Raw genomic sequence first — 13,327 nt, 5'->3', positions numbered from 1 at the left:
TATCATCTTCACCTATTATGCTCAACCAATTGAACTATTACTTGGTCTCTAAATACCTTGTTCGAAGAAGAATGAATTGTTCAAGCAACATATTACTTGGTTAAGATTCATAGCAGAAGAAATCAAATCAACAAGTATTACTGATCGCCCTTAGACTATTTTTTGGATTGATTGACGAGTTGATTCTTTTAAGATCATTGTGTTGTTCTCCGTTTCGATCCCATAAACTCCCCGATCTCATGAACATCATTAAAAATCTTCATTCATTCATTCATTCATTAAAATTTTAATATATAATGAAAAATATATAAAAAAAAAAAAGAAAAAAAAAAAGAAAATAGAGAAAAAAAAAAAAGAAAAAGAAAAAGAAAAAGAAAAAGAAAAAGAAAGAAGAAAAAAACACATTAAACTTATTTGGTCAAGTCAAAAACACATAAGAAATCTGACCCAAACAAATTGTCCAAATTGTCCAATTTAGGTCATTGGGTCCACTTCTTTACTAAATTTAACTTGTGATGATTGTATGTGAGGTCCATTCCTCATCGATCACATATAGGATTATAAGAAGAGCTTGGGTCACCTCTCATTCTTCTTGATTGAAAAAATAAAATTAAAAACCCTTATAATTTGGACTGTGTGAAAACATGAATTGCTTCACAATCACGGCAACCTCAATAAATGAGGATGAAGTCCCAGGTTCGAGGCGTATAAAATAACACAATTATTCGAACCGACCTAAAAAATAAAGAATTATTTTCTTGATATTCTCTTCGATTTAGACACGTGGGCCCATATTTGTTGTGATACTTAGCCGAACCGACTAACCCAACGATCATTCCAAGAGGTTTGACTAACCGCAGTTAATTTAACCAGGGTCGATTGATGAAGCCATCGGTTAACTAACCACGGTTACCAAGGTCTTTTCTACTATAAATCAAAGCATGACTCCAAATGATGCTCCGTTATTGCAGCTGGGAGTTCGTCTGGCGTTGATTCAGGTAGATGAACATTTTAATCTTTATCTTTAGTTTTCCGATCTAATTGTCTTATCTTTAGTTCTTCAACTGTGAAATTGGCGATTTTAAACCAATTTTTATCGAATTTGAGCTATTTTCCATGAATTTAAGCGACTTTTCGTTCACTTTGAGCTTATTTTCACTGATCAATTTAGTTGGTGTGAGTTTCATGCTTGCCATGTCTCTGAACAATTCAGCACTTTAACAGTTCGGCCTGATAATCTCTGTTGTAAGTAGGAGATTGGGGTTTTCTTAACTGATATCATCTCGGCCGTTTTTCTTTTGCAGGTTAGGAATTGAAGATGGGGCCGAGGGTAGTTGCTTGTTTTTTTCTGGGTTTGATTCTTTTCTCCAGCGTTGCTAGTGCCGGTGAGGGTTTGGTGAGAGTTGGACTGAAGAAGAAGCGGCTGGATAGAGCTAGCTTAACGGCTGGTAAGATTTCTGCCTGCAATGGTGATATTGCTGATGCGCTCACACGTAAGTTTGGTCTGCAAGAGAATTCGAAGTTGGAGTCCGATTCTAGTGATTACGTATCTTTGAAGAATTATTTGGATGCTCAGTATTATGGGGAGATTGGAATTGGAACCCCAGCTCAGACTTTTACGGTTATTTTTGACACGGGGAGCTCCAACCTTTGGGTGCCTTCTTCCAAATGCTATTTCTCGGTGAGAACTGCAAATTGAATTTGATTTTTGATAGAAAATTTGGGGGTTTGTCGGTGGAGAATTTGTTCAGTTATCGGGTCTATTCACACGAATTTTCGTGGTATTGTTAGGTTTAATGTATCTGCATAGACAGTGAATACAAGGTGTGGGGAGACTTATAATTTTTTTGGTTTCCCAGTTATAGATTTTGATGGATTAATTTAATTAATTTATCGAGCAGGTTTTTGAAAATTCAAGAAGAATATTATTTTGCACTAATGAATTGTTTTCCTCTTGTTGTGCAGCTGGCCTGTTATTTTCATTCAAAGTTCAAGGCATCACAGTCTAGCACATATGAAAAAGATGGTATCTAATTTCAAACCCTCAACCTCATCGTTTACAGATATCTATAAATGAACCTGATCAGTTGTTTTTCTCTGTAATTATTATTTATTTGTCGGTTTGGGTGTACGGACATATAGTCCTATTGCGGTACAGTTTATTAAATATGTCGACGTGTGATGCTGGCGTCGTGGATTCCTTCCTTGTATTTTGAATTATCAATTATGTTTTCAATTTTAAAATTTTGATTACTAAAATTCATTGAAAATATAATATTCTGTTTCTTTGAAATAATAATATTCTGTAATACCTACAATCCTGTTGAAATAGTCTGCCACCTGCATTGAAATTCAGTAAAGGAAGTGAAATTTGGCAGCGCTCAATGCCAAAAATTTCGAATTATAAAAGCAGTTTATAACTTTATATCAATGATGGCAACGTTTGCACCAGATTTCCTTAACAGGAGTTTTTGATTGACTTCAGTTTTTTAATTCACCTCTCATATAATGTTTATTTGGCATGCCCTGTACTTTTGTTGACGTATGCTAACCTTGCCGAGAACTTCTGCTTTTTGCTATCTGTATAGTTGATGTTGAAAGTTCAACTTCAAGGAGGTTTCGAGTGTTGTTCTTCTCTGGCTTTTTGATATTGTATAGCAGAGTCTATTTTTCATAGTCACGGTTGTTTAGGAGTTGGTAGAATTTTATTGAATACTCTCTGTGATTCACATTCTGTGCTGGTAAATCTGTTTTCTAATTTTGAATTTTGGGAAGGATGATTCCTCCCAGTTACTATTGGCAATCTGTTGTTATTTTGTAACCATTTAACAGAATTTATTTGTATATCTAGCTTTTTTTAACGTTTTGATATCTCGGTAAAAATGAGTGGTTCTGTTTTTCTGAATTGTATAAGTGATATTTGCTCGTATGAAATTGAAAGCATTTGGTGTTGTCATGCAGGAACACGCTTTGTTGGACTTCTATGCACTTTAATGTGTAGTCTTGTATCTTAATTTATAAATGTATTGACTAGATTTTTTGGTTGGCATTTTTTCAATGAGTCTGGTGAGCTTGCTACGTTGGTATCAAAATATATGTGAGCTTTCTGTAACCTTGAAGAATTATCAAAATATATACCTACGAAGTGTTTGCCACCTTTTGATGAGTTTTCTGTGTACTCGTGTTTTTTCATTTTATGTGGTGAAAATTTTGCTCGTTTTTCTTCCCGTCTCTATACTTTTTTGGCATTTCATAGTTTTTTGGCTTCTTGAATGGTTATTCTCATTTGCTAAAACATCCATCTTTTTAAGAATTTTGACATGTATTTGGCAGGTACATGGTTATGCACTATTAGGACATATGCTGGTTACTGAGCTGTATTTTAAATTTTTAACCCATGTGGAAATATAATATTGGAAATTCATGTTCATATATACATATATAAACATGAATTTCCAATTTTTGTGAAAATGTTTTGCGTCTTTCTAAATCAGAAGGTTTCTAGCGACCCTGAATTTTTGTGAAGTAATTCTTATCAAATATGTGTCAATGAAGATGGAGTTGAAAACTGTACGATTGAATATATTTAAAGATGAATATTTCTAAATTATAAATACATTTTACATGTTTATAAATCTAAAGGTTTCTAGTGACTCTGTATTTCCATGGAGTAATTCTTGTCAAATATGTGTCACTGAAGATGGAGTTGAAACTGCACAATGGAATACTGAAAAATCATTACATGAATGGGTTAGGAACTTTATGATGAATGATTCATGAGACAACATTTGCTGGTGGTTTTGCAAATGGGGTAGCAGACTAAGTGGGTTTGGGTGGAAACTTTGTATGATTTTGATGGAAACTTTGTCATCTACAAAATCAAGCCCACTTGAGCTAGAATAGTATTTGGATGGTTGATCTCCTTAGAAATCTTAGTGTTCTCCATTGTGGCATCACCTGGATGCAATGAGGGTTAAGTGGTCCGTTCATGGTAATGGGAGGTGGGTTATTGTAAACAATTGTTCATGAAAAATGTGTTGATGAAGATTGACTCAGATTACATGGTTGAATCTTGTCATATCCTCACACAATTTGATACGCCAAGAAAAGCCTCACTTACATGAAAATGGAAGAGCTTTGGAGCTCTGCTTTGAATGGTTGGTAAGGCACAACATTTACTTAAGGTTTTGCAAATGTCATAGTAAGCTAGGTGGGCTTTATTGTAGGTGAAACTCCATGGCTAAGCGCATTTCAGCTGTAGTGGTATTGAGTTGGGTGACCTACTGTAGGGCCTTGGTGCTTCGTCCCACATACCACCTTTGTGAGAATCACCTAGATGCAATGGGTGCTAAATGGGCCATTTTTTCTTTTAAGAGATGGGTTCTTATGAATTATGGGGCATTGAAAATTGACTTGAAACTATTCAATTGGATTATGAAAAATTCAGCTGTCAAATGCAATTTTTAGATAATGTGATTACTGTGCACATTTTATGTTTTTTCAATGGTGCATTTTGCTTTAGATTATTTTGTTTGAGAAGGAATGCTTGGAACCTGCTCCACAATTCATGCGTTTTTATTTGTTGATCTTGAAGGCAAATCTTGTGACATTCAGTACGGCAGTGGTTCCATATCTGGCTTCTTGAGTAAAGATCATGTAACTGTTGGTGACCTTGTTGTGAAAAACCAGGTGTGTTTTTTATTATAAAATTTTAAATTGCACTTTTTTAGCTGCATAGACAATTTTGTGGAAGTTCAATTTCTGTGGTGCAGGTTTTTGCTGAGACAACGAAGGAACCGGGGTTAACCTTCTTGGTGGCCAAGTTCGATGGCATTCTAGGACTTGGATTTCAGGAGATATCTGTTGACAAGGTTGTGCCAGTTTGGTGAGTGCTGTTTGTCCTCTCAAATATGTAACTGCTTGATTGTGTGAATCTCTTAGTCTGCTCCTATAGTGCTAATAGTGCTAGCACACACCAACTTTTATCCTAGTTGTTTAGTCTTTCTCTAACAAGCAAAATTTTTATGATGCTTGATTTATTATGTTTAATAAAAAGTGTCAGGCTTTAATCACTGCAAAGGTCCGTGCACTTTTCCAGTCTTTTTAACTGATTTTTTTTCTGTTTCTTGACAGGTATAACATGATTGACCAGGGCCTTGTCCAAGAGCCAGTCTTTTCATTTTGGATGAACAGGAATGCAGATGAAGAGGAGGGCGGGGAGATTGTGTTTGGAGGTGTTGATGCTAACCACTTTAAGGGAAACCATACCTATGTGCCTGTTACAAGAAAGGGATATTGGCAGGTAGGGTGTAGAATGATTTTGATATTTTATGAAAGGGTTTGTGTATCCTTTTAGTAGACAATACCATACTCTGGGTGGAGGGCCGTCGATCCTTCCACTGTTCTAACTTATTGTTGTAAAATTTTTCAGTTTGATATGGGAGACTTTCTTGTTGGTGATGAATCAACAGGTGACAAAATGCTTTCTGGACCTTTTTGTTTTGTTATAATACTTGAATATTCTAATCATGAAGTTGCTACTGGATTTGACTGTGTTTATCTTTTTGTTTTGTTTTGTTATAATACTTAAATATTCTGTAATGAATTTTTAGAAATAATGAATGACATTTTATTTCAGGCTTCTGTGCTGGAGGCTGTGCTGCCATTGCAGATTCTGGAACTTCCCTGCTAGCTGGTCCAACGGTAATTGTGGATCACCTTAAATTGTTATCATCATACTATCCATCAAATTACTCTTTAGCTTACGTTCATTTCTAAAATGTGCAACATTTTTGTATAAAAGTAATACTGAAAGATGTTGGTGTTCAAAAGAAGCCACACCCGGACTGACGATGGGCTCAGTGGTAGAGCACTCCAGCAGCGTATGGAAGGTCCTAGGTTCGAGTCCATGTCTCAACATGGTAATCAGAGCCAGGTCCAGGCTAGAAGCCCCAAGAACACGAGAGGTGTGGCATAAGAGGGGTGTTGGTGTTGGAAATAAGCCACACCCGGACCGACGATGGACTGTTCCAAGAGGGGCCAGTAGCTCAGTGGTAGAGCACTCCAGCAGTGTATGGAAGGTCCTAGGTTCGAGTCCTAGGTGGTCCATGTCTCAACAAAAGACAATGTTTTTAATTGATTTGATAGTTTTATGCTGTCTAATTTAGAGGACAGCATTTCTCATACAAAAATATTCAAAGATATAAGGGTACAGAAATATTTGATTTTAGATGTAAAATTAAAAAGTTCTTCAGTGTGATAGAAAATGGTTTGAACACTGCAGCATAAAGTATTTAGCTGGTGTAAGAGAAATGGAAACCTTTTTGTACAAGTATGATACAGGCAGATTTGTTAGAAAAGATTGGAAATAGAGCTTTAGAATTTCTCAAGAGAAATTAAACAATAGCTTATTAGAAATTGAACCTTTGATATGAATACAATAGTCATCATGGAGTGGATACCAATGATGGCTCTGATGAAAAACATCGGACCTGCCCCTCATGGATCATAAAGATAATTTGAAAGAATTTTAACCAATGATGGCTCTGATGAAAAACATCGGACCTGCCCCTCATGGATCATAAAGATAATTTGAAAGAATTTTATTTCACTCAACATGGAGCTGTAATTATATTATTAGTTTGTACAATCTATAATCAATATGGAATGGATAATATCAAATAGTTGGGGATGGTGAATTGTTTGTAATATATAATATAATAATAGATATAATTTTGCCATCATGTTATGGATGTTGAAAAAGATAAATTTTGCAATTGTTGTGTATTCTGCTATATATATATTTGAAAACAAACTGTCTGAGAAGCATGTTTCTGTTGTTTGTGATATAGGGTATTGTTACACAAGTCAACCATGCAATTGGTGCATCTGGTATTGTCAGCCAAGAATGCAAAACTGTAATATCACAGTACGGTGATATGATATTTGAGCTCCTGATGGCACAGGTCTGTTTTTTGGTTAAGTATATTATGAGTTATGACCAATGCTTGGCAAAAAAATATGTGAAAATTTGCATTTTAGTTCTCAGAACGTGCTATTAAGACTAGTGCATGTGTAATACAATTAGTGACACTTAGTTGTGCATGGTTATCATGTGAAGTAGTTTAGTGTTGAAAGCTATTCCTTTTGTGTTTAGTGGATACATGGTTTGATGTTGATGTGTTCTAAAAAGAGTGACATGTTTGCAGACAAGTCCTCAGAAGGTTTGTTCTCAGATCGGCTTGTGCTCTTATGATGGTCAAAGGGATGTCAGGTCAGATTCCCTTTATTTCTATTTGATAGGAATTGTTTGCTATCACGTTTGCCATGTCTACATCTATGATGTCTCCAACTGTACCTTTCTGCAATTGCTATAATCCTAGGGGCAACTTGGTTTTCAGTAAACTCTGTAAAAAACATTTAGTGAACTTGCTATTCGCATTTGATTATGGAAAATAATTATGTTTTAGTCCTTTTGACTCGTTGATGTTCATGATTATGCAGCATGGGTATAGCTAGTGTTGTAGATAAAGAAGCTCGAGAAACTGAGGCCTCTTCTGGTTCCAACGATGCAATGTGCACTGCTTGTCAGATGGCAGTTGTGTGGATGCAGAACCAAGTTTCCCAAAACCAGACTAAGGAACAGATTCTCACCTACATGAATCAGGTTATAAGACTTCCTTGTTATCTATTTTGTTATTTTTTGATGCAATACTGGCAGTGAGTTATAAGTTTCTCTTATCCTATCTGGTTTTAATTTGGTTATTAAGATTTTCTTGTTCTCTTGATTTAGTCATTTTGGATGCAATGCTACTATTAGGTGTTGATGGTTGATATGACATGGACAGTGAGAATTTTTTAATTCAAATATTTTGAGACGATGCTCAAGACTATTGAATTTGTCATGTTCAGCTCTGTGAACGATTGCCGAGCCCGAATGGAGAATCAGTTGTTGACTGTGATAAAATATCAAGCATGCCAACTGTTACGTTTTCTATTGGAAGTGAAAAATTCAGTCTCACAGCAGACCAGGTTTGTCTTAATTACACACAAGGCTATCCATTTTAGCAAAATGGCTATCTTGTTTGGTTACTCTTCTGGATTTTTTTAAATTTCTTATTTTGAAAGGTTGCAAAGTTGAAACCTTAATAGTAATTGAGAAATTGTACATAAAATGAATTTTGGTTAAAACTATTATGCACGTTGGAAGATAGTTTTCAACGTTTACACGTCAGTGGTAGGCGCACATGAACTTTTGCTGCCCACAGAATGCCAGAAAACATTCTTAATACAATACAGGTGGCTAACCCCGATATTTTTGAAATTAGAACTTCAAGTAGAATGGTCAAGGTTACTACAAGTCTGAAATCAGAAATGTAAAATAGAGATACTCCAAATGCAAGTTAAGACGGCGCCAGGAAAGAGAAACTGAAGAGTTAGGCAGAGAGTCTTATTAGTTGTAGTATGATGGTAGTCTTTAGGCCTTTTCGATAAACACATGCAAATATATTACCAATGCAATTCTTACGAGGCCCATGCAGATCTGCCTGCACCTCCATTGCACATCTTTGAATAAACTTTTGAGCTAACAATGTCATTCCTTTGGTCTTCAGTACATCTGGATTGTTACGAGGAATTGCCAAATCTTTGAAGAGGTGCTCTACCTCAAATCCTATAATCAAATTTTCACTTCCAATTTTCAGTGCATCAGGATTGTTTTGAGGAATTGCCAATCTTTGAAGAAGTGATGTATCTCAAATCCCATAATCAAAATTTCATTTCTGAAGGCCACATGGTCCATAATCTCCCTGGGTTTATAACCGTAGGGGAATGCATCAAAGATAGATTCTTCACTAGCTCTAAATTGTATCTCTCAGCATCCATTGCTATAAAGGTTAATCAACACGCAGCAACATAAATATTTGAATTACCAAATAACACGGGACACAGCATAAGATTTCAATTGGAGAAAATCTAAATGAGTGAAAAACTCAATGGTGGGTATGCTACCAGCATCAAGTGACTAAAGACAGTGCCAGTACATGGAGAGTTAGCAAACAATGACATGCCTTTGATCTTCAGTAAATCAGAGATGATGAGAAATTGCCAGTCTTTAAAGAGATGTCTATTCCAAATCCCATAATCAATTTTTCACTTCTAAAGGCCAAATGATCCGAATCACTGGGTCTAGATTCCTAGGGATACAACAAACACAAATTGTTCACTAGCTCTAGACTGCATCTCCCAGAATATGATGCGCTAAAGGCTAATCAACATGCAACAGCATACATATTAGAATTACTAAATAGCACAGGGCATGCAAAACGTAAAATGCATAGCACGATATAAAACGCAAGAAAACCCAAATAGGTGAAAAACTCTAGGAAAGAAGGGTAGCTATCAGAGTATCAATACATGGAGATTATACCATTACAATGAGCATGATGGAGCTGTATGATACTTGTACAGCCTCCTCTGCCTCCACTGTGCTCCTGTGCCTCACAGGAACCCTGCACACCTTTTGTCCTCGTTGAACTAGCAATGGGAGTCCTGTTGTTTAGCCAACCTGCTTATCTGGTGACCCATCTGCTGCCTTTAATCCTTTCGTCTGCACATGGAAGTGGGCCAGTTGCTTAACATAGCAATGATTAAAGTCCATATTGGCAATCCAAATGAGCTTTATCCCTGCCAGCAAAGGGAAAGGTTGTTGCTCACCAAGGGGAAAGAAACAGCTGCGGCTTCTAGGAGAGGAACAACCTTCCAGCAATGCACAAAATGGCTGCTGACCTAACCTCGCCAACCAGTTATAAAAGAGGCAAATATGGATGATACAAAACATGACGGCACTTCTGCAAGAGACGAATCATTCCCTTTGTTCTCTGCCCTGAATTAACACTTAGCTGCTTCTATTTGCCCAGAACTGATTGATGCCACAATGTGCCTACATAACCACTTGCCAAACACACCTGTCCATCCTTTCTTGCGCTCGCTAAAGCATTGCTGAAAGCAATAAGAATTGCTGTGTGTTGGAATTTCCAACAGAAGAAAGACGTCCAAATGTCCCGCACAATGACAGGAACAACTACTTGAAGGGACCCTTTTTGCTATTTTGAATGGCAAATGAACACCTTCAGCATGCTCGATCCACAACTACAGTAGTGCTGCAAGTGACCCACACCTTGGTGCAAGTGAACCTGCAGGATCTGCTATACTATGGAACCTTCCAGATCTGAATAAAGTAACCATATATATTTTTTATCACTAAATGGTCTTTTCTCCGACTCCATGTATTGTTTGCATATGCACTACATGTGAGGATACTTGTAAGCTAAGTCACCAGGTTCCAATTCGAATTCAAGTTCAGCAACCATAAAATTCGGATGAAGTTCAATTCGGATGAAGTTCGGCAAGGGCAAAAATCTGGAAATTAAATTCATTTATATAATTTTATTTTTTTAAAATACAATTAATATATTCACAAAATTATAATTTATTTAAAATACAAGTAATATATTCACAAAATTATAATTTATAAATATTAAAGTCTAAAATAATAGTATACTAAGTTGATAATAAATATGCTTAAATATTAAATATTAATATTAAAAAAAACAATTAAAATAATGTTAATTTTAAAAATGTGTAAATATAAATAAAATAATATTAATTTTTTAATAATCGTAAATTATTAAAATACAAAATCTACGTTTTAAAAAATTTTAAACTATAAAAAAGCTTTAAAATTTAAAACAACTGTACATAAAAAAACATAAAATCTCCAGATGAAGTGGTGAGTCCATCCAAACTTCGAGCAAACGGCAACAAAAGTGTCATCCACCAAGGAGGAAAATGTGCAATCCGCGGGTTTCCATTCAGCCAGGGAGAACGAATAGTAAGAGTCGTCATGGCACTGCGACTCTGTGCAATTCGTGAGTTTCCATGCAATAACGTGGTGGCATGCCCCGTAGCGCATAACATCTTTTACCCATCGTGGCCCGCAACTCAGTGCAATTCGTGAGTTTCCATGCAATAACGTGGTGGCATGCCCCGTCGCGCATAACATCTTTCACCCATCGTGGCCCGTTGCACAAAGAAATATACTGTGCCCTAGTTGCGAGCACAAAGAATTCTGTTTAAAAAAAACCTGAGAAAAATTGTTCTGTACGAATTTAGCAACGAATTTTAACGAATATTATACGTTCGCCAAATTTCAAATTTCAACCATGAAATTCGGCAAATCCGGTGACATAGCTTGTAAGTACAGTCTGGACAAAAATGATTTATAAATTGAGGTTGTTACAGTTACCTTTTCAACAAGGGAAGGGAATCTGAAAGGGTTTGTACAGGCAGTGAATGTTCTTAATATTTGGAGATGAGGGCAAATAAGATTTGTGATTGGAGGACACTATGTTACTGTAATAGAACGGCTTCATGGAAGATTAAGGTCTAAAAAGAGACCACCTTACGGTGGAGCATCGAGAATATTGTTCGCTTTGAATATGACTGGGTGAAGTATAAGTTTGGATTTTCATAGAGAATAATCCCTCGGCTTGGAAAATAATAATCGCTTGGAATAGGACGGGGGTAATAAGTAGAAGTCTGCATTCACAGATAGTGAGAATCGTCCATCTGCATGAGTGACTTTGGTAACCCTGACACTAAACACCCCTTTTAATGTTGTGACCAGCTAGAATTTCATACTTTTTCGAAATGTATCTGCCAAGTGATATGTACTTGCTTGATATAAATTCTTCCTACACCAGTATTATTAGCGACACTTTCCAATTGTTTGTACCCTGGTCTATGGATATTTTTTAACTTGATTTTAGTCAGATGCCTAATTATTGTTTTATATGTTCATTGTGGCTGGCAGTATATTCTTAAAGTCGGCGAAGGTGCTGCGACTCAGTGCATAAGTGGATTCATGGGTTTGGATGTTCCTCCCCCACTGGGGCCTATATGGTATGTTGCGCCTTAAACAATTTCTTATCCATTTGCAAATCTAGATTTAGTGTATGTAGTTTTTTAATTAACGTTTTTTTTTTGGCAGGATTCTCGGTGATATTTTCATGGGTGCGTTCCATACAGTTTTTGATTACGGGAACTTAAGAGTAGGCTTTGCAGAAGCTGTCTGATAATGTACATATAAATTGCCTGCAGTGAACAATTAGTGTAATATTGCGTATAGGCAAACCATGCACGTTACTTCATCATATCAAAACTTTCAAATTTAATCTTTTTTAGTACTTGGATATTTTCTTGTGTAGAGTATCTTAAGTATCTGGTTTCTTAATTCTACACAGTCGTTTTACAATGTTACCGTTGTAAACTTACATATGTACAGCAAAACAACCATGTACGCTCCAGGAAGGAACTTGTTATGACTTGCTCGTTCATCTGGACGGTGTTCGTCAATTACTTGGTTGTGTAAACAAAATGACAGAAAATTGCTTTTTGCTTAAAATGATTATTTAGAATAAGATATGTATATGAAATCACTTTAGAATGATATATGTATATGATTGTATTTATTTTACAATTTTACCTTTGCGTTAAAGAATTGTTCAGAATATATGTGATTATTGCTGCATCAAAATAGACCTTCTGAAAACGCTCTTTGAAGTACAATGACCTGCAGGGAAATTGCTTTCACGTCCCTCTACCTTTACTAGGAACGCTAATTATATCTTAATTCTAATTCTAGTGGGAGTCAATGCATTAACTTCTATTGACTTGTTTATATTTTATTACGTTATTTTTGAGCAGTTGCAAGTGCTGATAAAGATGAAATGCATGGATTTGTACTTTTATTACTCTAAAGAGGTGGTCAATATGATATACGCTGTGTGATACTGTTTAAATGAAGTTTGTTATCGTATTGTGAATAAAGGTTCCAATTGCTATTTCCCTTGGAGAATTCAATTGCATCTCTAAAAGCATTAGAAATTCCCAGGCTACATTAGTTTTGAGCCAATAATTCACCCACCTGGGCTTCACCCACCCTAAGCAGTGAAAAAAGTGAAGAGGCTGCAAGACTAAGGATTTGAATAAGAAAATTGAGAGTATTAGCCAAGGTTTAATCGGTTGCTTGTAAACATTAGGAAGGGCGAGAGTAAGCGTACAATACTAGCCCTCAGTGTTTATAGAGTAGTTAGATTCTTTGGTAAGATTTTTAACTTCAATCTTTTTTCTTTTTTCTTTTTTTTTTTATTTATTTCAGTTTCTGGAAGGATGAAGATTTGGTCAGAAATAGTAAGGATTTAACACTATAGAAAATATAGTGATAAAATCTCGTGTTTCAAAGATCTTAGCGTGGGTTTGGTGGTGG

The 13,327-nt window shown here is 35.9% G+C and overlaps 1 protein-coding gene across 2 annotated transcripts; it reads left to right on the top strand.

The window, feature by feature from the left end:
- Nucleotides 1-846: 846 nt before the first annotated feature.
- LOC131072479 (aspartic proteinase oryzasin-1) lies at nt 847-12,543 on the top strand. 2 transcript variants are annotated; one of them, XM_058008673.2, is made up of 14 exons: nt 847-998; nt 1,305-1,681; nt 1,966-2,026; nt 4,595-4,689; nt 4,773-4,885; nt 5,134-5,302; nt 5,432-5,471; nt 5,639-5,703; nt 6,852-6,965; nt 7,209-7,273; nt 7,504-7,666; nt 7,912-8,031; nt 11,873-11,961; nt 12,050-12,543. In XM_058008673.2, the coding sequence occupies exons 2-14, from the start codon at nt 1,319-1,321 to the stop codon at nt 12,132-12,134; spliced, it is 1,542 nt and encodes a 513-aa protein (XP_057864656.1). In that variant the 5' UTR covers nt 847-998; nt 1,305-1,318; the 3' UTR covers nt 12,135-12,543. The 2 variants fall into 2 exon arrangements, with proteins under 2 accessions (XP_057864656.1, XP_057864723.1); XM_058008740.2 differs by having other exon boundaries at nt 997-1,176.
- The last annotated feature ends 784 nt before the right edge of the window (nt 12,544-13,327 follow it).

This window comes from Cryptomeria japonica, chromosome 3 (assembly GCF_030272615.1).
Source record: "Cryptomeria japonica chromosome 3, Sugi_1.0, whole genome shotgun sequence".
NCBI classification, from domain to species: Eukaryota; Viridiplantae; Streptophyta; class Pinopsida; order Cupressales; family Cupressaceae; genus Cryptomeria; species Cryptomeria japonica.
This window is presented reverse-complemented; position numbering and strand designations above follow the sequence as displayed.

Coding starts and splice junctions, on each gene's coding strand:
- LOC131072479 (XM_058008673.2), top strand. CDS start 1,319: ATGGGGCCGAGGGTAGTTGCTTGTTTTTTTCTGGGTTTGATTCTTTTC. Junction 2,027..4,594: donor TAGCACATATGAAAAAGATG/GTATCTAATTTC, acceptor TTGATCTTGAAG/GCAAATCTTGTGACATTCAG. Junction 8,032..11,872: donor TCAGTCTCACAGCAGACCAG/GTTTGTCTTAAT, acceptor TGTGGCTGGCAG/TATATTCTTAAAGTCGGCGA.